We start from the raw sequence: 26,170 nt of genomic DNA, 5'->3' as shown, positions 1-26,170 counted from the left end.
CGATAACTTTGAAAAATATAAGGAGGCAAGAAAAGATGCAAAAAAGGCCGTTAGTGAAACTAAGTATAGATCATTTAATAGTTTGTATGATAGATTAGGTACAAAAGAAGGGGAAAGAGATATATTTAAACTTGCTAAAGCTAGAGAAAGGAAGAACAAGGACTTAGGAAATGTAAAATGTATAAAAAGTGAGGATGATATTGTCTTGGTTAAGGACGAAGATATTAAAGAAAGATGGCGAAGTTACTTTAGTAAGTTGTTTAACGAAAACCAAATAGAAGGCTTAAATTTAGAATTGTCAAATGAGGAAAAGACTAAAAATATAAGATTTATTCGAAAAATTAGAGTTAACGAAGTTAAGTTTGCACTAAAAAAGATGAAAAATGGGAAAGCTATGGGACCAGATAACATCCCAATTGAAGTTTGGAAATGCTTGGGTGATAACGGGATTATATGGTTAACTAATTTATTTAATACAATTGTAAAAACTAAAAAAATGCCAGATGAATGGAGGAAAAACACTTTAATACCTATATACAAAAATAAAGGAGATATTCAAAATTGTAATAACTATCGTGGAATTAAACTTATGAGTCATACGATGAAACTATGGGAAAGAGTAGTTGAACAAAGATTAAGGTTGGAAACGAAGATCTCAGAAAATCAATTTGGTTTTATGCCTGGGAGATCTACCACAGAAGTTATTTATCTTTTAAGAAGATTAATGGAAAAGTTTAGGAAAAAGAAGAGGGACTTGCATATGATATTTATTGACCTTGAGAAAGCATATGATAGGATACCTAGGGAAGTTCTATGGTGGGTTTTAGAAAAAAAGGGTGTATGTTGTAGGTATACCGATGTCATTAAGGATATGTACGATGGAGTAATGACTAGTGTAAAGACTATAGATGGAGAAACTAGAGAATTTTCAATTACCATAGGTGTACATCAAGGATCTGCTTTGAGTCCTTATCTTTTTGCTTTAGTGATTGACCAATTGACTAAGAGTATTCAAAAGGAGGTTCCATGGTGTATGTTGTTTGTAGATGATATTGTATTAATTGACAAAACTAGGGATGGAGTAGAGGCTGAGTTAGAATTATGGAGAGAAGCTTTGAAATCTAGAGGCTTTAAGATAAGTAGAAATAAAACTGAATATATGAAATGTAATTTTAGTAATGATAGGAGGAATATTGGAGACAAAGTTAAACTTGATGATGAAGAAATAAATAGCACTTGTAGATTTTGATACCTCGGATCTATTATGCAAGTTGAAGGAGAAATTGAAGATGATGTAATGCATAGAGTTAAAGCAGGTTGGGTAAAATGGAGAAGTTCTTCAAGTGTTCTACATGATCGTAGAATACCCTTAAAATTGAAAGGGAAGTTTTATAGGACAGCTATAAGACCAGCTATGCTATATGGATCAGAATGTTGGGCGACGAAGAAACATAATATCCAAAAAGTAAAAGTTGTCGAGATGAGGATGCTTAGATGGATGAGTGGTATAACATTGAAAGATAAATTAAGGAATGAACATATTCGTGGTAAGTTAGGTGTAACTCCTCTAGAAGATAAGATAAGGGAAGGACGACTCAGATGGTATGGACACTTGCAACGTAGGCCTTATAGTGCACCTGTGAGGAAGAGTGACTTAGTTACTGTGGGGGGCAGTAGAAGGGGTAGAGATAGACCTAAAATAACTTGGGAGGAGATAGTGAGTGAGGATTTAATATCTTTAAATCTATCAAAAGAAATGGTCCATGATCGCATAAATTGGAGGAAAAGGATTCATATAGCCGACCCCACTTAGTGGGACTAAGACTTGGTTTTGTTGTTGTTGTTGGTTAGAGTCTCGTGCTGATAACGTGTTATAAAAGATGTAAAAGGTGAATAAAAAAATAAATAAATAGAGACGAGATAGAATTTCTGTGGTTCGATTATGTCTTTTTCATGGACGGATGAAATCAAAATTTCACTATCATGAGAGGAATTACAATATGATATGAAACCGGTTTTTGTAATATTTCTATATCCTCTTTATCTCTTATTTTCCTTTTATATATATCAACTTACTTTAAGCATACAAGTGACTATTCAAGTATGCAATGTTTATAACCCCTAGGGTGTGGTTCAGGTGGTAGTGCGGGCTGCGAGAGTGCCTCTCACGAGGTCAGGTGTTCAAACCCTCTCGGACTCGTTTCCGCTCCTAAATTCCTGAATTTACCCTCCATTTGGAGTTATGGGATCAACTTCAAGGGGCGCATGATTAGTCACATGGACCGTAAAACGGATGCGTGGATACTCGGTGCGTAATCCAAAAAAAAAAAAAAGTATGCAATGTTTTTACAAGCATGTAAATATATGTCTTACAAATGTGAGAGATAGGGTATCTTTTATAGGGTAATATGGATACCAACATATTTATTGGGGTAGAAAATGGAAAGATTCTCACATTCACATTTCTCATAATCTATTTTTCATATCATATTTAAAATTATTTTTTTTTAAACTGTTTATACTGCTGTACACTTAGCGTTAAATGCTATAAGCAATTTTTTTTTTTGCAGAGTGCGCTACCAATAGGGGTGAGCAAAATTCGGTGAAAACCGAATTAACCGGCCGAAATTGGTCGGTTCGGTTATAATTCCACAAAATTTCGGTTAATCGGTTTCGGTTCGGTTAAGGGTAAAAAAATTTCGGTTAACCGAATTAACCGAATTACTAATTAATTAGATTTTAAATATAATTTATGAATATAAATTTTGCTTATGCAAGTGCATGAAGGAGTTTAATTAACATATTTCGATTCTTTGTTTTACGGTAAAATATTATTTTCATTAATAAAATTAATAAATAAGGTATTTAATTAAGTTAGATTTGGTTTTAAAAAAAATTTATAATTATATTATATTTCTAACAATTAATTTTAAATGATTTCGGTTAAAATCGGTTAACCGAATTACCCGAATGGGCAATTCGGTCAGGGTCGGTTCGGTTTCCATCATCAATTCGATCGGTTCGGTTAATAGTTTTATTTAACCGAATTTTTCGGTTAATTCGGTTAATTACCCGAATTTAACCGGACCGACCGTTTGCTCCCCCCTCGCTGCCAAATAGGGCAATACATATTTGTCATTCTCCCTTATTTGCACATCTCACGAGTCATGGCCAGTCCAGTACCCTCTGCGTCCCTGTTGTCGAATCCTCCTCAAACTGCGCCATCGCCGCCGCCGACTTCAACCTTTACCCTGCCGCTTCTCTGCTAAGCCTTTCACTCTCTGATTTTCGTGTTTCATTCGGTGGCGAGTAGTCCACACCCAACCAAAAAAAAAAAAAAAAACAGGTGACGGGTAGCACACACGTGACGCGTTGCCATGTGCCCGTAATTTCCTGCGAAGGATCACTCTGTGGTAAATAATATTTTCGAGCTTCCCATCCGTGTCTCTCCCCTGACGCCTCTCAGTCTCTCCCCCTTTTCTCATCTCATTCTCTTCCTGGTTTGGGCTTTGGATTCTTAGCTAGGAGTAATGGGTTGTTTGTAGTCTATGAGAAATATTGAAAGCAAGGATTTTGGATCAGTTCCCCCACCCCTACCCTTAAATTCTCTACCCTTGCATGACATAATTTTTTTTTTCTACAGTTTGAAAATTGCGTCTCAAGGGAGTTATAGTTTGGTTTAATTTGTGTGCCTTTTAGATGACGTGGATTTTATTGAGTTTTTTGTCTTGGGATTATGTTGTCTGTACTTCACGAAGAAGATTGAAAGCAAGGTCTTTGGATCAATTTCCCCTCCTAATGTTCCTCCCTCTTTTGGCATTATTATTATTATTATTATTATTATTGTTATTACTATTTATTTTCTAAAAGATGAAAATTCGGTTTTTTGTTAGTTCTGATTTGGTATTATAGCATTGAATTACGTGTTTAAATTGTGTGTTTTTACAGGAATGGTGGCTACGAAGACTAACGGGAGACTTTCGATGCTTGAAGTCTAGAAACTTCACTCCTTCCACGGATTACAGATTATAGGTTAGATTCACAGTAACTAAATCAGATGCCTAAAGCCTGTGTTATGATAAATGTAGCATTTATACATGTCCTGCAGAATGATTTTTCTAGAATTTATTAGGCCATTCCTTCCATTATGTGAGAAATATAAATGGCCAAGAGCATTTCTTTTTGTTACATTTTTTTGTGGGTTTAGGTGTGTGCACTTCTTTTTGTTTCATTCTTTTTCTATTGAGCATTTGTTTTGATTCTGATAGTTTGGCTGAATGTGTCAATTTTACGTGCATATTTTGTTTAGTGTATTGTTCAGCAGTGGTGGTGTAATGAACCCGATAGTGTGTGATGTATAATTTGATGAATTATAAACAAGAAAATCGAATAAATGGAATGAATGAATGTAGATTTATTGGTTGCAATTCATAAAAAATGGAAATGGTGAAGCTACAAGTTGGTTGATTCGAGAGAGCCACTCTCTAAAGCAACAAACATATTCTAATTTTTTTCTCTCCCTCCTGCATTCCCGGCTGCCACTATATATTCCTAACAAACTGTAACAACCTACTTCTAGAATACCTCATGGGTTTTTTTTAAGTAAAGCAAATACTACTCCCTAATGGACTCCTACTTGGGACAATTGTCGGCCCACTTCTACACCCTTTTATACCAAAAGACAAAATTTGTACTAAAAGGTAAAATGGACCTCGGCCCGCAGCGCCTCAGCCCAGCTTCCACACTCAGCCCACACATGATTCACCCAGCGCACTTAGCTTCATGTCACACGTGCACCTGATTCCCCTCGGCTTATCTAACTACAAAGAGTTGCCTCGGTCAGCGAAGAGCCGCCTCGGTCTTTCTCCCAGCTTCCCCAACTCCGAAGAGTCACCTCGGTATACAAAGAGTCACCTCAGTCTACGAAGAGCCACCTTGGTCTTCCCCCTGCAACGCTCATTTCAGCTCCTGTTAAACCTACTCTTGCCTCCAGCGTCCTCCCAGCTCCCCTTTGGTCTTCCTCCTACCTTATTCTGGCTCTGCCCATAGCAATACCCTCCCCTTTAGAGCACCTTGCCCACAAGGTGAGGAAATTGCTCCTTCAACGAATGATACCACTCCCACGTTGCATCTTCCTTCTTTTGTCCTTCCCACTGAACTAGTACCTCCGTTGCCGAGATGTTCCCTCTTTTCTTCATGCCCCTTTCTAAAATTTCTTCAGGTTCGGGTTTGAGGGTTCCTTGGGAATCAGTGGGTGGTAATCGTGGAGTCACCTGAGCTGAAACTCTGAGGTGGGGCTTGAGTTGGGATACATGGAAAACGGGATGAATCTAGGTCCCCACTGGAAGATCGAGCTTGTAAGCTACTTCTCCGACTTTATTTAACACCCGGAAGGGTCTGTAAAAACGTCAGTGACAGCTTTAGATTCTGCCGGACTGCTGCGGTTGTTTGTCTGTACGGTTGGAGTTGCAGGTATTCCCAGTCTCCAACTGAAAAATTCCACTCCTTTCTCTTAAGATCAGCATACTTTCTCATTCGGTTTTGGGCCTGTTGCAGGTTATGCTTAAGGAGAACCAGTGTTACCTCCCGATCTCTGAGGTAATCATCTACCATCATCACCATGGTGGTATCAGGAATGTAGCTTAGGAGGTGTGGTGGTGGTGGTACACCATAAACGATCTGAAAGGGAGTAGTTTTAGCCGATGTATGGTAAGATGTATTATACCAATACTCTGCTAATAGTCAGTGCTTCACCCAGTTTTTTGGTTTGTCCTCCCACAAAACATCTAAGGTAGCCTTCCAAGCACTTGTTGACCTCCTCTGTCTAACCGTCGGTCTGTGGGTGGTAGGCCGTACTGAACTTCTGTTGGACTCCCTGTAGAGTAAAGAGTACTTGCCAAAATTTACTTAGAAACGTGGTTCCCCTGTCCGAGACAATAGTTCTTGGCATCCCATATAATTTGAAAATGTTCTGCATAAAACTTTGGGCTACCTGGCTTGCCATGAATGGGCGACTTAGGGGTAGGAAATAGGCTTACTTGGAGATTCGGTCAACCACGACGAAAATAATGTCTTTCCCATCTGAGAGGGGTAAACCCTCTATGAAATCCATACTTAGATCTGTTCACACTTGTTCTGGAATGGGAAGTGGTTGTAGCAAGCCCGTGGGATAAGTGTTTTCCCCTTTCATCTGTTGACATATGGGGCATTCCTTTATAAATTGCTTTACTTCTTTCTTCATGCCACGCCAGTAAAAATTTCTTCTGGTTCTCTGTATGGTTTTTTTTATAACCCTCATGCCTTGTTACTGCATTGCCATGAACCATTTGTAATACTTGTTGCTTGATCTGTGCATTTTTGCCTATAAACAGCTCGGCCTTGTAAAATAATAACCCATCCCTCATGGTGAAACCTTCTGCTTGTGTGCCCAATTGAATTTTCTGAATGAGGTTTTGTATGTCACTGTCATCTGCATATGAGACTTTTAATTCATCAATCCACCCAACCGTGGGGAATGAAATAACCATTATACTTGCATCTTTATCTGCTGCTTGATTGTCTGCTGTGTTAAGAATGTACTTTTTGAATCTTTTCTGGATAGAGCATCAGCTACTCGATTCTCTTGTCCCTTTTTGTACTGTACTATAAAATCATATCCCAGGCTCCCAGTAGCTTTGTGATCCACTTTTGTTGCATTGGGGTGCCCATTCTTTGTTCCAACATGAATTTTAAACTTTGCTGATCTGTTTTGACAATGAATGATTGCCCTAAGATATAGGGTCTCCATTTCTCAACTGCTGTGATTAAAGCTACCAATTCTTTCTCATATGTTGACATGAGAAGTGTTCTGTCTTTCAGTGCTTGACTAAAGTATGCTATTGGTTGCCCTTGTTGCATGAGTTCTGCCCCAATCCTCTTACCTGATGCATCGCATTCAATTATGAATTTCTTTGTGAAGTCCGGTAGGGCTAGAACAGGTGGGGCGGACACTACCTCCTTTAGTTCCCTAAAAGCCTTCCCAGCCTCTTCATTCCAGTGAAACCCATTCTTCTTAAGTAAATTGGTCAGTGGTGCTGCGCATATTTCAGCTCCTGTTAAACCTATCCTTGCCACCAACGTCCTCCTAGCTCCCCTTTGGTCTTCCTCCTACCTTATTCTAGCTCCGCTCATAGCAGGTGGTTTCTTCAGATATAAAAATCAAGATCAAACACGCATTTGGTTCTTTTGTGCCAGAGGTGTCAAAAGAAACAGTTTCTCTAAGACCCCATTAAATCATAGGAAATATTTAAAAAGTAAAAAAAAAAAAAAAAACTTTTTCATATTTGATCATCAAGAAAAGTAAAAAAATTAAAATATATCAAGTCTGAAAATTAAAAATTTGTTTTTGCACATTATTAATGTTAGATTTTTCTTAATTTTTAATCATATTGAAGCAAAATATTTATTTATAAGAGTATTTATTATAAAAAAATATAGCAAAAATGAATAAATTTCTTTCTTATTTTCCTTTCATATCGGCCCCAAACAAAATCTTTTATCCTGACCCTTACGCAGCAGGCCCCTTTAAGCTGTTTACCTTCCCTCTTTACCTGAGCTACCATTGAACCTGCTCCCCTCCCCATCTATGCTCATTTTCTGGGTCTCTCTTTCTTTTCTCCTGCTTCCAACATTTTTTTTCTTGATTTTTGGTGATGATCAGCTGCCTCTTTCCTTTGCTCACATAGCACCAGTCATCTTCTCAGGCAACAATCTCTGGTGTGATTGGTTGGTGGTACTGTTTTGATTTTTTTTTTCTATTTTGTTTATTTATTTATTTTATGATTCTTTCTCTTCTAAGGAGGATTTTTTATGCTCCTTCTTGTATTTTATCCTCTCTTCAATAAAATTTCTTCTTTTTCTTTAATGGAAAATAAAAATTTGCTTCCAAACACCTAACACAGTTCAAATACTTGTTGAGAAGTGTTTTAAATAGAAACACTTCTGGAAAAGTCCTTCTCATAAGACATAAGTGATGACAACGGCCACCTATAATATTTCTTGCTTGATGACATTCAAATGTGTCATAGAACCATAGAAGTGCTTCAACAGACAATGTTTATGTGTAATAATTTGTATAGAATTGATTTTACAAGTAATCAAGTATAGAAAAACACAACCTTAGCATCAGATTGTTTAAATTCATATTCAAAAAGGGATTTTGAATTTCTTATATTTTGGGAGTGTACTCAGGATTTGTGAATTTCATGCCTGTTGTAATTGTATAGCTGTTATAAAAAGTAATTGCCAAAAGGTATTGCACTTGTCATCACTGGTTAGTTAGTTGTCGTTAAGTGATCACTAGAGTCTCTCTCCTTCTGCTGATTTGCAATTTGGGTAGAATTTATGTGAAAGGTTAGTGCTTTTTCTTTGTTTCTGCGCAAATTAATTCATGGAAAAATTTTTGGAGAGAAAAAAATCCTCTTTATGCTGTTTACAAGGTACTTTCTATTGTTCTTGCTATTATGCATATGCATCATTTATTCATTTGTAATGTGGACTCTTGTTCAAGCCTTGCATTTGAATGCTTATCCTATTGTTTCCTCATGCCAGTTGTCACATAAAGTTCCATTCCATCGCTCAATCATGTGGATCTAAAGCAATTATCTTTTTCTTTCTCGTTTTTTCCCTTTCTTCATTTGGGTTTATAGGTGTGGAAGGGACATGACACATGCCTGCCATTTCACACTTTTTAAGGCTTTGTAAGAATATTTTTTTTTTCTCCTTCGCCATATTGTTGGGGATCAAATATTCAATTTTAAGATTTTATATCTTGATATAAAACTTGAACTTGGTTGGGGAGAATATTATGTTGATAATTGTTAAAAAATACTAGCGAATGAAATATTACTTTAATGAATGATTTTCTTTGGTTCAATTTCTAGAAATCTTGGAGTTGTCACAGGACACAAGTCATTGAAATTTTGCTTGAATTTCTCACGCAAGTGCGCAATTGGGCAAGTTAAAATGGAAAAAGGTTACACTAGCAATGCAAGAGGTGCGTTGATTGTTTTAGAGGGCTTGGATCGTAGTGGAAAGACTTCACAATCAAGAAAAATGCAATCGTACTTGGAGGAACGAGGGTTTCCAGTTGAATCATGGCGGTTTCCAGACAGAAATACAAGTGTTGGGCAAATGATATCTGCCTATCTTACCAATAAGTCGCAGCTGGATGATCATACAATCCATCTTCTTTTCAGTGCAAATCGGTGGGAGAAGAGGTTTGTGTCACTATTGCATGCTGCTGAGTGCTGTGTTTTATGTTTTCTATTGCACAAATTCATTAAAATACCAACTTCAAGCTCATCTATTGTGATATTTTTAATTGATTGCCTGTTACACCGACTGTATACTTCTCTCCTAGCAAGTTGGGTATTATTGTCAAATAATATGGCATGCTTTGTCTTGCTGCTGCTGCATGAGTAACTACTAAAGATTGAAATGGTCAATAATCTTTTTCATTAACTATTAATGATTAAAGTAGTTACTAATCTTTTGATTCTTAATATCTATGACAATATAAGAAGAATAAGGGAAAAAGAAGATAATAAGGAGAAAACATTTGTAAGCAAGTCTGGGGATTTTGTTTTTTCAGCATTTTATTTGACAATATAGATGAGTCCTGTGATATGATCCTTCACCATTGTAGACCGATGGTTGAGGGGTTAGAGTGGAATTCCATTTCTAGAGATTAGATGCAATGGTTTGAGACATTTTGATGAGGAGTTGAGGGGGAGTTTTTGGGATGGAGAGGGATAAGATTCTGGGCATGGCTAGCTTTAATTTAGCTGTTTTTCAAGACTGTTGGGATGTTATTAAGGATGATTCGTTTTAAAGTCTACTGAATTTTTTGGGATGGGATTTTGAGCAAGAGTATTTATCACACATTAATTTGGTGCCTAAGAAATCTAAATCCATTAAGGTAGAGGACTTCAAATCTATTAGTTTAGTCTAGTGTTTATTAGATGATCATTGAAGTGCTTGCTAATAGGCTGAGTGCGGTGCTTGATAATACTATATCTACTATTCAAAGTGCGTTTATGGGGGTGGATAAATAGTGGATGTTATTTTGGTTGCTAATGAGATGGTGGAAGATATTTGTAGGAGAAATAAAAGGGGGTTCATCTTTAAATTGGATTTTCAGAAAGCCTATGACAAATTATTTGGAGTTTCATGGATAAAATATTTGCAAGAAAGGATTTTGGTGACGGTGATTAAGGGTTGTTTGTCTATGTGTGGTTCTTAGTAGTTGTGAATGGTGAAACCGTGTCATGGTTTAGGGCTTTGAGAGGTATTAGACAAGGAGATCCACTTTCCCCTTTTTGTTTGTCCTAGTAGTTGATGTTTTGAGTAGGATGGTGGATAGGGCTGTGGCTCAAGGGTTGGTAAAAGGGTTGGGAGTGGGGAGAGACGGAGTAGTGATTTCTCATCGTTAGTTTGTTGATGACTACTTTGTTTTTAGATGATCATAGAGTATTTGGGAATTCTCCAAGTATTTGGGAATTCTCCAAGTTTTTGAGAGGGTTGGTGAAAGGGTTGGGAGTGGGGAGAGAGGGAGTGGTGATTTCTCATCTTTAGTTTGCTGATGGCTATTTTGCTTTTAGATGATCATAGAGGGTCGGTGGAAGGGTTGGGAGTGGGGAGAGAGGGAGTGGGGATTTCTCATCTTCAGTTTTGCTGATGACCATTTTGTTTTTAGATGATCGTAGATGGTTGGTGAAAGTGTTGGGAGTGGAGAGAGAGGGAGTGGCAATTTCTCATCTTCAGTTTGCTAACGACCATTTTGTTTTTAGATGATCATAGCGCTTCTTTCAGGAGTATTTGGAAATTCTCCAAGTTTTTGAGAGGGTGTTGGGGCTTAAAATGAGCATGGGGAAAAGTGGTTTAGTAGCTATAAATGTGCTTGTTGAGCAAGCTAGTGAGTGGTTCTTTGATGTGGGGTATGATTTATTGTATTCGCCTTTGACTTATTTTAGGGGTCCCTTTTGGAGGTAATCCCAAATCTGTGGATTTTTGGAATCTAGTAGTGGAAAGGGTGGCCTGGCATTTAGATGGTTAGAAGGGGGATCTTTTTTCCCTTGGGAGTAGAATCACTCTTACTTAGGCTTGTTTATCTAGTATTTCATTGTATTATTTAACTATTTTAAAATTCTAGTGGGAATTAATAAGATAGAGAGAATTATGAGAGATTTCTTGTGGTCTGGAGTTGGGAGTCATAGGAATCATTTAGTAAGTTGGAAAGAGGTTTGCAATTTTAAAATAGAGGAAGGGCTGGGTCTTGGAAAGTTGGTGTCTAAAAACAAAGCTCTCTTAGCTAAATTGTTACGGCATTTTCTCCTAGAAGATTGTTCGCTTTGGCATAGAGTGATTGGAAGCAAGTTTGGGTTGAGTGAGAATGGTTGGGATATCATTGCTAGTTTAAGATGTTCTTCGGAGCTTTCATGGAGATCTATCTCCTAGATTTACCTCTTATACACTCACACTAAATTTGTGGTGGGGAGGGGTTCTCAGATTCGTTTTGGAAAGACCCATGTATCTAGAATGATTTTTTATTCACATCTTTTCCTCGTCTCTTCTGATTAAGTTTAGGGTCAGAATGGTGTGATTTCCTTCTTTGCGATTGGTTCAGTTAGCCCTTTGGTCTCTTGAGTTTTCATCTTGGAAGATCTCTTAATGATAGAGGGCTAGTGGAATTATCTTCCTTGTTGTCTTCATTGAATAATTGTCATCTTTCTTCAGATAGGGACGTTCTATCTTGGTCTTTGGATCATTTGGGGGTTTATTCTTGCAAGTCATGTTTTGAGTTCTTGATCCATTCCAACTCTTTTTCCTCTATATCCATGTATTTGGAAGGTCAAAGTAACCCGAAAAAATTAAGGCTTTTATTGATTGTGCTTAATAAAATCAATACTAATAACTTGTTGCAAATGAAGAGACCTTTGAATGCTCTATCTCCAAATGTTTGTGTTGTGTGCTTTGCTATTTGAAATCTGAAGCAGCATCTCATCTTTTCTTAAATTGTGATTTTTCTTGGAGGATTTGGAACAAGTTATTTGGTGTTGGGAGAAAATTGGATGTGTCTAACAGCAGTGGAGGAACTGTTGACTAATTCATTTGAGGGTTTTAGAAGGAGAAAGGATAGGGTTATATTATGGGAATGTAGTATTTTTCCAGTGTTGTGGGCGTTATGGTTGGAGCGTAATGCATGGATCTTTTTTGGGGGGGAAAAATTGAATGGGCAGCTGATTTGGGAAAAGATTTACCACTTGGCCTCTTTGTGATGCATTGGGTTTTGGATTTTATAAAAGAGTTACCTTTCCAGAAGTTCAATGAGATTGGAGGAATCTTTTGAATGATTTTTCCTTGTCTTTCTTTTTTGTTTTTAGTTTTTCCCTTCTGGTTTATTCTAGAAATTTGATGAGAGATGTCTTTTTCTTTTCTTTGTAAATTCTTGAAGAAAGATGACAAAGTTACTTTAATAAGCTATTTAATAAAAATTAAGTAGAAAACTTAAACTTAGAATTGATAAATGAGGAAAATGGTAAAAAGTTTAGATTTATTTGCAAATGAGAGCTAACGAAGTTAAGTTTGCATTACAAAAGATGAAAAATGGAAAAGGATTGGATGACATCCCTATTGAAGCTTGGAAATGCCTAAGTGATAACATAATTATTTGGTTAATTAATTTATTTTAGCACAATTATGAGAACTAAGAAAATGCCACAATGGATGAAATTCACATTAACACCTATACACAAAAATAAAGGAGTTATTCAAAATTGTAATAAATATTTTGGAATTGAACTTACAAGCAATATTGGGAAATTGTGGGAAAGGATAACTGAACAAAGATTAATGTTATAAATGAGGGTTTGAATTAGTTTGGTTTATGCTTAGGAGATCAACTATAGAAACTATATATATTAAAATATTAATGGAAAAGTTTAGGATAAAGAAGAGGGGCGTGCACATGGTTTATTGAATTAGAGAAAGCCTATGATAGGCTACCTAGAGAAGCTTTATGGTGGGTTATAGAGAAAGGGAGGATACGATGTCATTAAGGATATGTATGATAGAGCAGTGACTGCATTAGTACTAGGATAGTCTAGGAAAATTTTGAGCCCTTACCATTTTGCTTTAGTGATGGATGAAATTATTAGGTGTATAAAAAATGAGGTTCGATGGTGTGTGCTGTTTGCAGATGATGTTGTCTTGATTGATGAAACTAGGGGTAGTGTAGAATCTAAGTTAGAATTTTGGAGAGGAATTTTAGAATCTAGAGGTTTTAGGATAAGTAGAACTAAGATGTAGTATATGAAATGCAACTTCAACCATGGTTAGGAGGAATGTAGGAGAAAAGTTTATACTTATCATGTTATTAATAGTACTAGTAGATTTCGATATCTTAGATCTATTATGCAAGTTGAAGCAAAAATTAAAGATGTAATACATAGAGATAAAACAAGTTGGGTGAAACTAATTAGTGCTTTGTTTGATCCTAGAAATAACCTTAAAATTAAAAGTTAAGTTTTGAAGGATGGCCATAAGACCTGCTATGCTATGTGGATCAAAATGTTGGGTAACTTAAAAACACTATATCCAAAGAGTAAAAGTTTTCGAGATAAGAATGCTAAGGTGGATGAGTGATACATCATTAAAAAAGATAAATTAAGGAATGAACATATTCAGGGTAAGTTAGAGATAGCACTAGAACATAACATAAGGGAAGGGCAGTTGAGATGCTTTAGGCATGTACAACAAAGCCCAAATAGTGCTCCGGTAGGGAGGAGTGAGCTAGTTATTAGTAGTGGAAATAGAAGGCATAGGGATACACCTGATCTAACTTGGAATGAGATAAGGAGTAAGGATTTAATAGACCTTAATTTGTTAGAGGAAATTACCCAAGATTGTCTAAACTTGTGAAAGAGGATTTATGTTGCCAAATACCAACCCCACCTAATGGGACTTAAGTCTTGGTTTGTTTGTTGTTTATTTGACAATACATTGTCTAGACACGGGTGTGTATCTAGAATTGTTTATTCAAAACCAAAGAGAAGAAAAGACCATCTTGGAAAGCTAGGATTCTTTGAATTATGCACTTTTTATTGTAAAAATTACTTGATTAGAATGAAATGTTGCATGAGGTGGATGTAGAATTTAATTATGAAGGGCTGCTATTAGAAAGCATGACAGATCAATGTGACAGGTTTTGTGTGGGTTAACCTAAGTTGGACAAGGGTTTATTGAATTGAGATCAGTTTTGGACTTTGGACCTCTAGATCTTTAAATATGAGAGCCATATTCAATCATCATGCATATGCATTTGAAATAGGTGATTTGAAATTCTCATCTCTAATTGCATTTTTGAATTTCAAGGGGAATCTCAAATAGTTTCTGCCTTTTCTCCCCCCTCCAAATTTTAGGTCTGTGAATAAAGAATCATAGGTAGGGGTGACATTAATTCGGGGAAACCCAAATTAACCGACTGAAATTGGTCAGTTCGGTTCGGTTAAGAATACTGGATCGGTCGGTTCGGTTATGGTTTTACGCTGTTCGGTTTATTGGTTAATCGGTTCAGTTAAGAGGAATGTTAATTCGGTTAACCGAAATAACTGATTTAATAATCAATTAAAATTTAAATATAAATTAGTATATGTTAATTTGTTAATTAGTATATGCTAATTTGTTAATATGTTAATTAGTATATGTTATTTGTTAATATGTTAATTAGTATTTGGTAAAAAATCTACAATTATATAATGTTTTTATTAATTAATTCAAATTACTTTGATTAAATTTGGTTAACCAAATTACCCGAAAAGGTAATTTGGTCGGGTTCGGTTCGGTTCGGTTCGGCCCTTTTATTTGGTCGGTTCGGTTAACAGTTTTCATTAACTGAAAATTTCGGTTAATTCGGTTAATTAACCGAATTTGGCCGAATCGACCGTTTGTTCACCCCTAATCATAGGTGTAAAGCTAGCTATTTTATGAGACTGGTGGGCATAACATAAAAAATAGAAGCTTGATTTCTAGATCTCATAGCTTTGGCTGGGCATGGGTCCATGATGTTTAACTGTGCATCACAGCATCAGCCTTGAAGGATTTTGGTGCCTTGACAAATACTATAGAATAGCATTGTGACATAACATCTTGGTGTTCTATGGGATGGTGGGTTCCATACATTGTGGCATGTCAATCAGCAAACTAACATCATTGTGGATTGGATCAGTTGTTGGGTGTGGCTGCATTCAATATCTTGGCAAATATTTTGTCATTTGAGTGTGGGGACAGAAACTTTTGATTTGTGCTAGCCATGTTGGTTAAGTCTTTGGTTGAGTGTGGCCTTGTGGTTCTAGTCTTGGCATGTTGGCATGGACTAGTGGTTAGCTGTTTAATTAGTGGTTGGCCTTGTAGCTATGGAAAGCTGAAGGCTCGAAATGTTTTTCCCCTTCCTTGCAGTTGTAGCTTCTCTACTGATAATGTTAGGTGGGTTTGTGGGGGTTTATGTTCTTGAAAAAGACACAAGCCCCAAAATTTTTTTTGAAAGACTGGTACAATGTTGTGTGCTCAAGTGAGCTTCAATGATAGGGATTCTAATTGTTAAATGTGTAAGGTACATGTCAAACGGTGAGTCTGTGGCAATAGAACTGAAACAAGGTTATGTCAAACATTTGCATCATTATGAAATTTCAAGGAGTGGTAAGATTAAGATGGGAATGCTATTATGCTGGTCTCCATTTGGCAAGAGTAGGGCATGGCACAGTCTTTTGCTGAACTATTGGATTGTTACACTTTCAGGTTGTGGCAGGTGGTCTTTTTCTGAAAAAAAAAGGAAGTCATATGATGTTTGTTTAGGAAGAAAAAAAAGTCATCAATGCTGGCCTGTCTCGCTCATTTGTTGAAATGCAGATATGTTGTCTAGGAAGAAATTGGTTCAAAAAGATTTCATAGATCTTTGCAGCTTTAAGTGGAAGAATGAAAATATGCTGTTTGTTTGGTATGCCACTATTGGTGTTGCTTTTTATTACTCCAAGATGCATTTGTTATGTTGTGCTGGATTTAAGGTGGTCATTCACCACTCTGTGGAAGGAGGTTGCACCAGAATTGCATTTAGTATTTTTGCAAATGCTGCCTATCTATTGAGGTAAAGAAAAGAAAATGGAACATAATAGGAGTTCATATTGCATTTTTTAGGACGTACTAAATCTCATTTTTTGGATGCTTGGTGTGGAAATCAGCATTTAAAATACTGAGAATGTATGAGGGAAACTATCTTTGTTCAGCGTCTTCAGCTGCTGAACATTAAGACTCTTGAAGCTGAATTTTACATTGCTAATTGAGAATGTCTGGCATCCAGGGGAATACATACAGATGAGTTTTGTTACACTGTTAATAATAGGCCAAGTTTGAGAAACATACACTGATAGTCATATTGAGATGACTTTGCAATATTGTGGATGACTCTTGCATCTTATAGGTTGATGGTTGAAATGGATAATCCCCTTATTAACAGGGTCATATCTATAGCAGCCTTAGAACTTTGTGATTATATAGAAGAAAAAGGCTAAAGAATTCAGCCTACCTCCTAATAGTTTTCTTTGATTCTTTTTTAGGCCATTTGATTTCATTTTACTTTTTCTGTGGTGGCACTGTTTGATTAAGAATGCAGTAGAAGCATGCTTTGAATGCAGAAAGTTCGTTTCAAAGTCTTGCACACTGTTTGCAGATCACTTATGGAGACAAAGCTGCGGACTGGAACCACGCTTATTGTTGACCGTTATTCTTTTTCTGGGGTTGCATTCTCAGCTGCCAAAGGACTAGATATTGAATGGTGTAAGGTGAAGATATGATTTAGATTGTTATAAAATTTATTTTTCTTTTTGAGTCAATGAAGAAACAATTTCTTTGCAGGCACCTGAGATGGGGTTGCTAGCTCCAGATCTGGTAGTTTACCTTGACATATCTCCGGAGGTAAATTGTTGTTGCTTCACTTTTAGATTTGGTTAGAAGTACTTAACATGATGCTAATCCACTTCTTGGCTAAAAAATTTTCACATGCCCTTTTTAATTATTTGACGGTTACACACAATGATGCACTCTACAAGTACTTCAGAGAAGAGGGTGGGTGGTTATTGTTGGCCCCATATGTGCGATGTCCTGATGTGAAATGCATTTTCTCTAGTGTGTTCTCTTTGTAGCTATTCAAGAAAATAATGACCTGCCGTTGGTTATTGTGGTCATAGGATAAGCCTCGATGTGCACCATTATGTTGTGTATACCCCATTACAATGAATTGACAACAGTGCCATTATTCTGTTTCACTCAAAAGAAAATCAGTCTGTTTCAATTGAGGAAGCAGGATCTTGATATTGAGGTGACCACAATTAAACAGCTGTTGTGTTGGGTCCCGGCCTCCCAGGCGGATGCAATTAATATTTTTTAATTTTTAATTTTTATTTTTAAAACTCATTAAAACTGAGTAAGTGTTTCAAAATTATCAGAAAGCTGCAGAAAGAGGAGGCTATGGAGGTGAGAGATATGAGCAGCTTGAGTTTCAGCAGAAAGTTGCCCAACATTATCAGATCCTCCGAGATGGCTCCTGGAAGGTAATAATTTGGTTCCATTAGCTAATTTCATTCCTAGTGGTAAAAATATTCCAGGTTTCACTCTGCAATGCAATAGCTTCATGCCTTCCTCAGTGGGACTGCATTTGCACCCTTAACTTTTTGAAGCTAATCTTTTAAGCTGCCATACAATTAAAGCTCATTTCTCATTTTAGTTGGGAAAATGCTGTTCATCATGAGCAAATTACCTACCAAATGTTTTGTGCACGGACTGGTTGAAAATAAATCATGATAGTTAGCTTATATTTAAAACCAATTGTCACGTTTCTAATCATTTATAAAAATTTTAATGGCTTATATCACACACAATACAAATTTTTCCCTCTATTTAGCAGTGGCATGCTGACCAACTGCATTGTCTTAAATTGCAGATTATAGATGCTTCCCTGCCCATGGAAGATGTTGAGAAACAGTTGAAGGAGGTTGTATTGGATTGCGTCACCACATGCTGTAGAGGGAAATCACTTGCACAGCTCTGGTCCCATTAATTCTCCCTCCCACCCTTGTGTATTGCAGCAAATTCGCGAGGGTATGTCTAAACTTAAGAATTTTCTGTGTGCAGTGTGGTTTAAAGTTATTGACTCAGTTTCATACCTTGTTTTAATCCAAGATCAGAATCCTTCAACCATGTAATATTTTTTATGCAACAAAATTTTTTACTGATGAAACAGTATATTACTTTTTATTTTATTTTTATTTTTATTTTTTATAAATAGATGATCGGTTTTGGCTACAGACAGATTGTTTGTGAGGCTAGAATGAAATTCAATTCTATTGTAAATTCCTGCCAATTCCTTGTTGGGCTTTTCTATTGATTGCTGCTTTGCTTGCATTATTTTGCTTCATCTATTGCTTTCTGGATTCATGAGGCTTTATGGTTTTAAATATTGTCAGCAGGGCCAAACCATGCCTTGGGCACACTGGTTCATTGCCCGCCCAGTCCCAAATGGGAGGCTAGGGTTTCACTCTTGTACAGTTGGGAAATAGGGGTTTATGGTGTCTCTGGATAGAATAGGTTAAGCATTAAAAAAACAATTAGTAGACTTTGTGTGTGTCCTCCCTCTTAAACAACAACGAAGCCAAGCCTTAATTCCCACTAGGTGGGTCGACTATATGAATACTTTTCCGTCAATTTATGCTATCATGGACCATTTCTGTGTGTCCTCTTAAGAGAGAAAAAAATTAAAAAATTTAGATGGTGTCAAGAAGGTTCCCAACTTTGGGCAGTATGTTTTCTTTGCTGTACATGGCAATACGGATTTTGCCCCTAGTTGTAGTGGTAAAACAGGGGCATACAAGAAGATGCTGGAGAAAAAAAAAAAAGCAAACAAGCATATGTTTGCCGTCATTTTTAGTTTTTATTTCTATAGTGGAAAGACAATTTATGAAAATGTGCCTATTTACATTATTAGTATTCTATTTTTATAGTTGATTTTTTACTATTTTTGAAAAAATTGAGAATCAAATTTTATGATTTCAGATGTTAGAAAATATTAATATTAGAATTAACTTTTTTTGAACTAAATCATTCATTTTATACGTAATTTTTAATTAGAAGGTTAAAATAAAAAAAATCATATAAATTAAAATTTTAATTAAATAAAAATTCATACAACAACAACAATAGGCCTTGCTCATTAAGAGCATTTTCCTTTATTGGATTAAGGATTGTTAAATGCTTCTTCATTACCTCATATCAAAATATTTTAGATATTTTTATTTATTATTTATTTATAAATTAGATAAAAATATATAAATTTTTAAAAATAATAAGTTATTTTAAAAATATTCTAAAAATACTTTTATTATTTTTTAATTGTCATGTATAATAAGACTGTTCTTGTTCTTATAGAATTAAAAATGGAGTTTTGAAATATAATATTTAAGTAAAATAATTATAATATTGTTTTTTTAATAATATTTTTGAATTCGTATTCTTTTTGCATCTGATTTTTTAGTGATATTTTTAATTATTATTTGACTCAAGGACAAAAATAACTATTTATTTAATTAAGTTTTAATTTTTTTTAGTTTCAGAAATATTAATCAAATAGATGGTCGGTTTGTAGTTTTTGTTTCTAATTTTTTATTTTTTAAAATTTTTATTTTCATAATTTTTTAACCATGATATTAAACAATCCTATTAGTTTGATTTCACTACCTTCAAGGTGGAAAACTCACCTTCTTCCCTCAATTTGTACTCTTCCATATTAAAAAATAGGGGAGTTAGAAGAACATAAACTTTATGCTAATATTTGATTTACAAACATTACAGATATTTGTACGTACGTATTTAAAAAAAATTGGACCCGTGATAAAAAAAATTGACTAATTAATATGGTTCAACGAATGATGTTATTGTGATGTCATATTTTATTTTCTATATTGTTTTTAATAACATATTCCTTTAACATGTATTTTATAAAAGAAAATAATAATTTTCATTGTAATTATTTGAAAACAAATAAGGAAACATACAACAATATCTAGCTGTATACACACACAAAAGCACGCACTCACACTGTATACTTGTGTTGCTTTTTGAGGAAGCAAAAGTGGCAGTCGTGTCAAGTAAGAGTTGTCATACTGAAAGACATTGAACTCTTGTTTGTACATACCATTTCAATATACCATATTTAATTTATTTGAGTGAAATTTCTAAAAAAATTACCCCATTTTTTCTCAACTTAATCGCATAAATTGACAAAAAATGATTCATATTACTGATCTCATCTAGTGGAACTTAAGGTTTGGTTTTGTTGTTATTGTTGTCGTTGTAATTTTAGGATTATCTTTCTTTTTCTACTTTGAGAAAATAAAATAGAGGTGTTTTTCTTAGAGTTGACAGCCCTAACTCCAAATAAAAAGTATATATGTCATGAGGGAAAATAACTTATTTTCTTCTAGGTAAGTTGATTATTTCTTTTATTGGCTCTTTTCTTTTTCCTTTTCAGATAACAATTTTTTCTATTGACTCTTTTAGGTTGTGTTTGGTTCACAGAATTTCATATATCTACTAAAATAAGATTTTTCGTGTATACGGCTCTCCTTGGTAAGGCGCCTTTCTTATATGAGTATTAGAATTTGATCTGTGTTATAAAGTACTAGTAGTGGGCATACATGTGCCTTATATATGTAATTATTTTTAGAGGTAATGAAAAATCGAGAAGATAAGGGGAAGTTATAGAGATTAAAAAAAAAAAAAAAATACTAAAATTAAGATTATTTCATTAAACTAAATATGTAGAAACCTGAAAAAAAAAAATTACAATGATAATTAATTAAATGATAATGAATATTGAGTAAATAAAATGATATATTAATATAATATAATTTAATATAAGGTTATAAGATTATATAATCTTATGATATATATATATATATATATATATATGCAAATATCTTTATACAAATATCTTGTTATAATATTTATATATCTAAATATCTTGGTGAGGCTTCTCTCTCTAATCCATCCCACTCCCTCTCTCTCTCCCTAAAACCGTCCCCTCTCCCAAGCTCTCTCTCCCACTCCCGAGTCCTATCTCGCTCTCCGATTGTCTCTCTTCGCGGCAAGGTTTAAGGAAGCTTGGGAAGTTCGTCTTTCGAGCGCTGCAAGCACTGTTTCAGGAACGTGGTAGGCATATTTTCGGGACTAGGTAAGGGGAATAAATTATGTCAATTTGTTTTCAAATTTCAACCGATTAAACTGAAGTTTATGATCCTAGGGGTATTATGTTAGTTGTTATTTCAAATTCCAACCTGTTAAAGTTGAGTATAGGTAAGGGAAATAGGTTATGTTAGTTTATTTTGAAATATTAACTAATTAAAGTTGAGTATACCAATATGGGTATGTTATATCAGATTTTCTAAATGAATCAGGCATATGAAATTAGTGATTTTGGTCTATTAAACATGTGTTTGGGAAGAAATAAAGTGAGTAGGGTTGATCATCTCCGTTTCTGTTTAAAATAAATATTTTAAGTTAAGTTAATGTTGTAGAGATGATCATACCCGTATTTTCAGTAAAACATATACCGATTATATTATGACATGCTTTCTCTAATAGTTTATTAAATTATGATTTAACACTCAAATAGTGTAATAACCTAAGAAAAAAAAATGAATAATAATAATAATAGTTAGTATTAAAAAAGAAAGTGTTTCTCTGTTAGGATCCTTGATTCTATGTTTGATGCCTAAGAAAGACCTTGTCTAAGCGAGTGCTCAGAGACCATTGCGGCTCAGTCGCTCCCTGGAGGTCGGCCTGGTCAAAATGGAATTTCATAGGATAAACAAGGTAGACACTGTTTATATACGTAAATAAGTACATAAAATAATGTTTTGACTGACATAATTTGTAGAAATATATGATAAAATAATAATAATATAAGTATCATATGCGGGGCCCACAAGACTGTGTGGGGTCCACATGAGTCCCGAAGCCGTATGGAGGTTTACACGAGTCTCAAAGTTATGTAGGATGCATAAAATCGTATAAGAGTTATTTGAGTTACGTAGGATTCATTCGGGTCTCGAAGTTGTGTGGGGCCCACAAGACCATGTGGGGCCCACATGAGTTTTCAAAATTTAAATTTAATTCTTGTTCAAAAATAAATAATAAAATAAATAAATACTTAAAATAGTTTATAAGTAATAACAATGATAATAATAATGACAATAATGATTAAGAAAAATAATAAAATAATAAAATAATTAATTAACTAATTGATTAATTAATTAGGTAAGTAGTTAATTAAAAATTTATTTAATGGGAATGGTGGCAAGCACCCCCACATGGCCTCCATCCCCATCCCATACTCAACCCATACCTTGCCCATCCCTTGCCCATTCTTTAATTTTAAAAAAAAAAAATTATAATTTCGCCCATCTTCCCACGCTTTTATAAATTTTATTTCTTCCCCAAAATTTTCCTATAAATAGGGAACTCTCAACCTTCATTTTTCACAACAATTTTCTAAGGAAGAGAAGGATTAGTGAGTGAAAGAATTTGTGGTGGAGAGAGAATTTTTGAATAAATTCTCAATCACCCACTTTTTTTGATCTCATTTCTTAAAGATAATTATTGTGTTCGTAGCACACGGTAAAAGAAGAAGGTAAGTAAATTTTGATTATGTTAGTTTCTTTTTATTTTAAATTCATACCCGAGTTTATTATGTACGTAAATTTTAATTATGTTACTTAGTTCCACAAAATTTCTATGAGTTTATTTTTACGCATATTTAATTATACCAGTTCTATCTTTAATATACTTGCATCTATATTTGGGTTAAAAAATGTTCTAATCCCCTCGGGTAAATTTTTAGCATTTATTTCTATTCAAAAATAAAATTATATATATTTTTAACACAAAAATTGTGTGGCATGAGTTTATTTTTACGTTACATTTTTATGAAAATATGAGTAAAGATGAGATTTTCACGATATTATTTTAAATTGCATAAATTATAATAAGATAATTTTAAAACCCCTTATGGCAACGAAAGTTCAAAGTTACAGACGCTCGGTACCGCAGCTTAAAGTTTATACGGATCAGAGTGCACCCACACTATTTACAGAGTGGTTATTTATGTTAGTGGATTTCTCCTGAGTGCACACCTGGTTTCGGACCAGGACTTAATAAGGAAAATCACACTTAAAGTTTACGTACGTTGATTTAGTTTGGTCGGCCAGCCAGCTAAGTCCAGTCTTCGGACCGCACAACCCAGTCATGGGGGTAAACATGACTTACGGCAAACAGGCCTAAGGGTGGGTTTTTACAATATATGTTTATACATATTTAATTACATGTACAAAGTTACTGATGATTTGAAGGAAAAGTGTAAGTTTACGTGAAAAGGATCATTTTGGTGCTTATATGACGATCTAAGGAAAACGTATAAGGAAAAGTATATGTATGTTTATCATTAAATATTTTTATAGTTTTAAAGTTAAAAGTTTAATTTAGCAGTTATAGTATATGATTTAAAAATTTACTGTTGAAATTGATGACAAAAGTTTTATGCAGAAATTTTTAAATTTATGTTTATTCTAAAAGCAGTCTTGAAGTTATAGTATTCATTATTGTTTTACGAAATTCTTTAAAAACTCATTTTGGCCACACACTAATAATAATCTTATTTACTTACTGAGCGTCGTCTCACCCCAATCATATTTTATTTCAGATAATTCTGAAGGACATGTCGGGAATCAGGCTTAGCAAGCATGCGGGTGGGGATTAGAAAAATAAAGATTGATTAGAAATATTAGTATGGTTTCAGATATTTATGTTTGTGTAATTTTCCTTCTTTTGAAATAAATGATTGTAATATGGATAATTAGCGCTCTGGTTTAATAAAAGTTAAGTTTATTTTTACTTCCGCTGTAAATCAGTAATAAAAAGTTAATATCCCAGGCCCCCCGGGGTCGGGGTGTTACAAATAGTGTGACATGAGAATATTTCATTTATTGTATAATTAAAGCCTATTGGGATTTTTGTGGTAATATACTGTGAACGATATGGTGATATACTGATTTCTTGAATGGTTGAGAATAACGTGCATATTGTGAATTTGACGGTTTTATACCAATCACGGGGATTGTTGGAAAATTTTGGAAAAGCTATTGCGAATCATGTGTTGAGAAAATAAGATCATTTTATCTATTTTATTATGTAAATTACAATATATGGTTTAAGAACCCTGATGGACCAGGTGTGATGAAAGTTCGATACCGTAGCTAGAGAGAAATATTAGTGTAGCCACACTATTGTGGAAGTGTAGGCATGTAAAGTCGATTTGGTCAGGGAAGGGTTGTGTACCCTCTTGAAGTCTATACCAGGATACGGTAGGCCAATCGGACTTACAAATGAGTTACTTTGACTTAGCTATGGGTTGATCAACCAAGTTAAGTCCAGTTTTCGGACCACACAACCTATTATGGGGGTTTAACATGTCATTAGTCCAAAAAGGGGAGTTCTTATATGCATATTTGTAGATTTACGTAAATGAGGCGATTATTGAGCCGGAATTATGTTTTGAAGGAAAATGTGTATTTTTAATTATATAGGTGTGAGTTATAGTTTATAAATGCAGTTTTATTTAAAGTTAAATTAATGGAGGTATTTTGCTCACACTAAAACTCATGTTAGTCACACACTGATAATAATCTATTCCTTCTTAATGAGATGAGTCTCACCCTAACAAATATTTCAACTTTTTAGGACCTACTGGAAATCAAGCTTAGCGAGCTTTGGGAAGGGGTGAGATAATATAGTTTAGAGTAAGTATTGTAAAATAATGAATTACCTATGTTTCTATATCTCTTGGGTTGTAATATTGTTACTTGGAGATACCTATATGTTTATGATGGTTTAGTACTGTGGTATAATATTTGAGGTTTATATTATTTCCGCTGTTTGGATTGAATTTATGTATGGAAAGTCTCATTCTAGACCCCATTGGATTCAGGTCATTATGGTATTAAAAAATATATTTATTCCTATGTGGCACTTTGGACCCCTGTTTTGGGTTCAGCGCGTTACAGTTATGGTATCAAAGTATAAGTTGTTAGGTTCTGTAAAATTTAGCAGATAATCTTACTAGAGCATAGGTATGAATTATGATGAGGGTAGGAATGGGTAGGCTAGGTGTTGTAAGGTGGATTGGGTATAGGATGCTTAGCGGAATAAAATATAATAAGCAAAATGGAATTTTGGTTTTGTTTCGCAGTTGAGAGGCAAAAATCCCTCGATGATCTTCTGTGATTTTCCTGAAACAACGGTTTCAGAAAAGTCACAACAAACCATCGATGGTTTTGTTTCTGAGCAGTGAGACTGGAGCTTAAAAATTAGAACTTGAACGTTAAGTTGGTTGATTTGTGGGGAGAAGTCCCTGAGAAAGAGTCTATGTAATCTTGTTTAGGGTGTTGCGTACTTTATAATTCCTAGTGAAATATTTGTGCCGATCATGTTACGGCATTAGGATCCTAAATTAGTTGTTGCCCTATTTTTATGATGGATCCTAGAGATAAGAACGTGGATGTTGGAGGAAGTAGTAATATGGTGGCTCTCAATATGGAAGAGGACATTGATTCTACTTTATTGCTACGTGGGCTAAACCAATGGGTTATGGCAGGGATTATGCAGAATTCTAGTGGATAGGACAGCCCGCCCCCTGACCAGGGTTGCACCGTTAAGCAATTCACCCGCATAAACCCCCTAACTTTTATGGGAGGAGTTGATCTAGTCACGGAGGACTAGATCCAGGAGATGGAGGAGTTATTGGCAACTCTTTGCTGCGTAGACGAGCAGAAGGTTCCGTATGCTATTTTTAAAATGACTGGGGAGGCTAAACATTGGTGGATTTCCGTAAAGTTACTGGAAGAACAAAGTTCAGAACTAGCAACCCTAACATGGAACCGTTTTAAGGAAATCTTCTATGATTGATAGTTTCCCTCTTCCACCAGAGATGCCAAGGTGGAGGAGTTTACAAATTTAACCCTGGGAAACTTGA

The 26,170-nt window shown here is 34.9% G+C and overlaps 1 protein-coding gene across 7 annotated transcripts; it reads left to right on the top strand.

Moving 5' to 3' along the window:
* Window positions 1-3,107: 3,107 nt before the first annotated feature.
* Window positions 3,108-18,451, top strand: LOC131167818 (thymidylate kinase). 7 transcript variants are annotated; one of them, XM_058126743.1, is made up of 9 exons: window positions 3,116-3,413; window positions 3,700-3,773; window positions 3,949-4,032; window positions 8,688-8,738; window positions 8,922-9,257; window positions 16,763-16,874; window positions 16,948-17,007; window positions 17,538-17,642; window positions 18,032-18,451. In XM_058126743.1, the coding sequence occupies exons 4-9, from the start codon at window positions 8,701-8,703 to the stop codon at window positions 18,146-18,148; spliced, it is 768 nt and encodes a 255-aa protein (XP_057982726.1). In that variant the 5' UTR covers window positions 3,116-3,413; window positions 3,700-3,773; window positions 3,949-4,032; window positions 8,688-8,700; the 3' UTR covers window positions 18,149-18,451. The 7 variants fall into 7 exon arrangements, with proteins under 7 accessions (XP_057982727.1, XP_057982726.1, XP_057982724.1 ...); XM_058126741.1 differs by having other exon boundaries at window positions 3,700-3,816; XM_058126744.1 differs by lacking the exon at window positions 3,700-3,773 and having other exon boundaries at window positions 3,108-3,413.
* The last annotated feature ends 7,719 nt before the right edge of the window (window positions 18,452-26,170 follow it).

Source organism: Malania oleifera, chromosome 11 (genome assembly GCF_029873635.1).
Source record: "Malania oleifera isolate guangnan ecotype guangnan chromosome 11, ASM2987363v1, whole genome shotgun sequence".
NCBI classification, from domain to species: domain Eukaryota; kingdom Viridiplantae; phylum Streptophyta; class Magnoliopsida; order Santalales; family Ximeniaceae; genus Malania; species Malania oleifera.
This window is presented reverse-complemented; position numbering and strand designations above follow the sequence as displayed.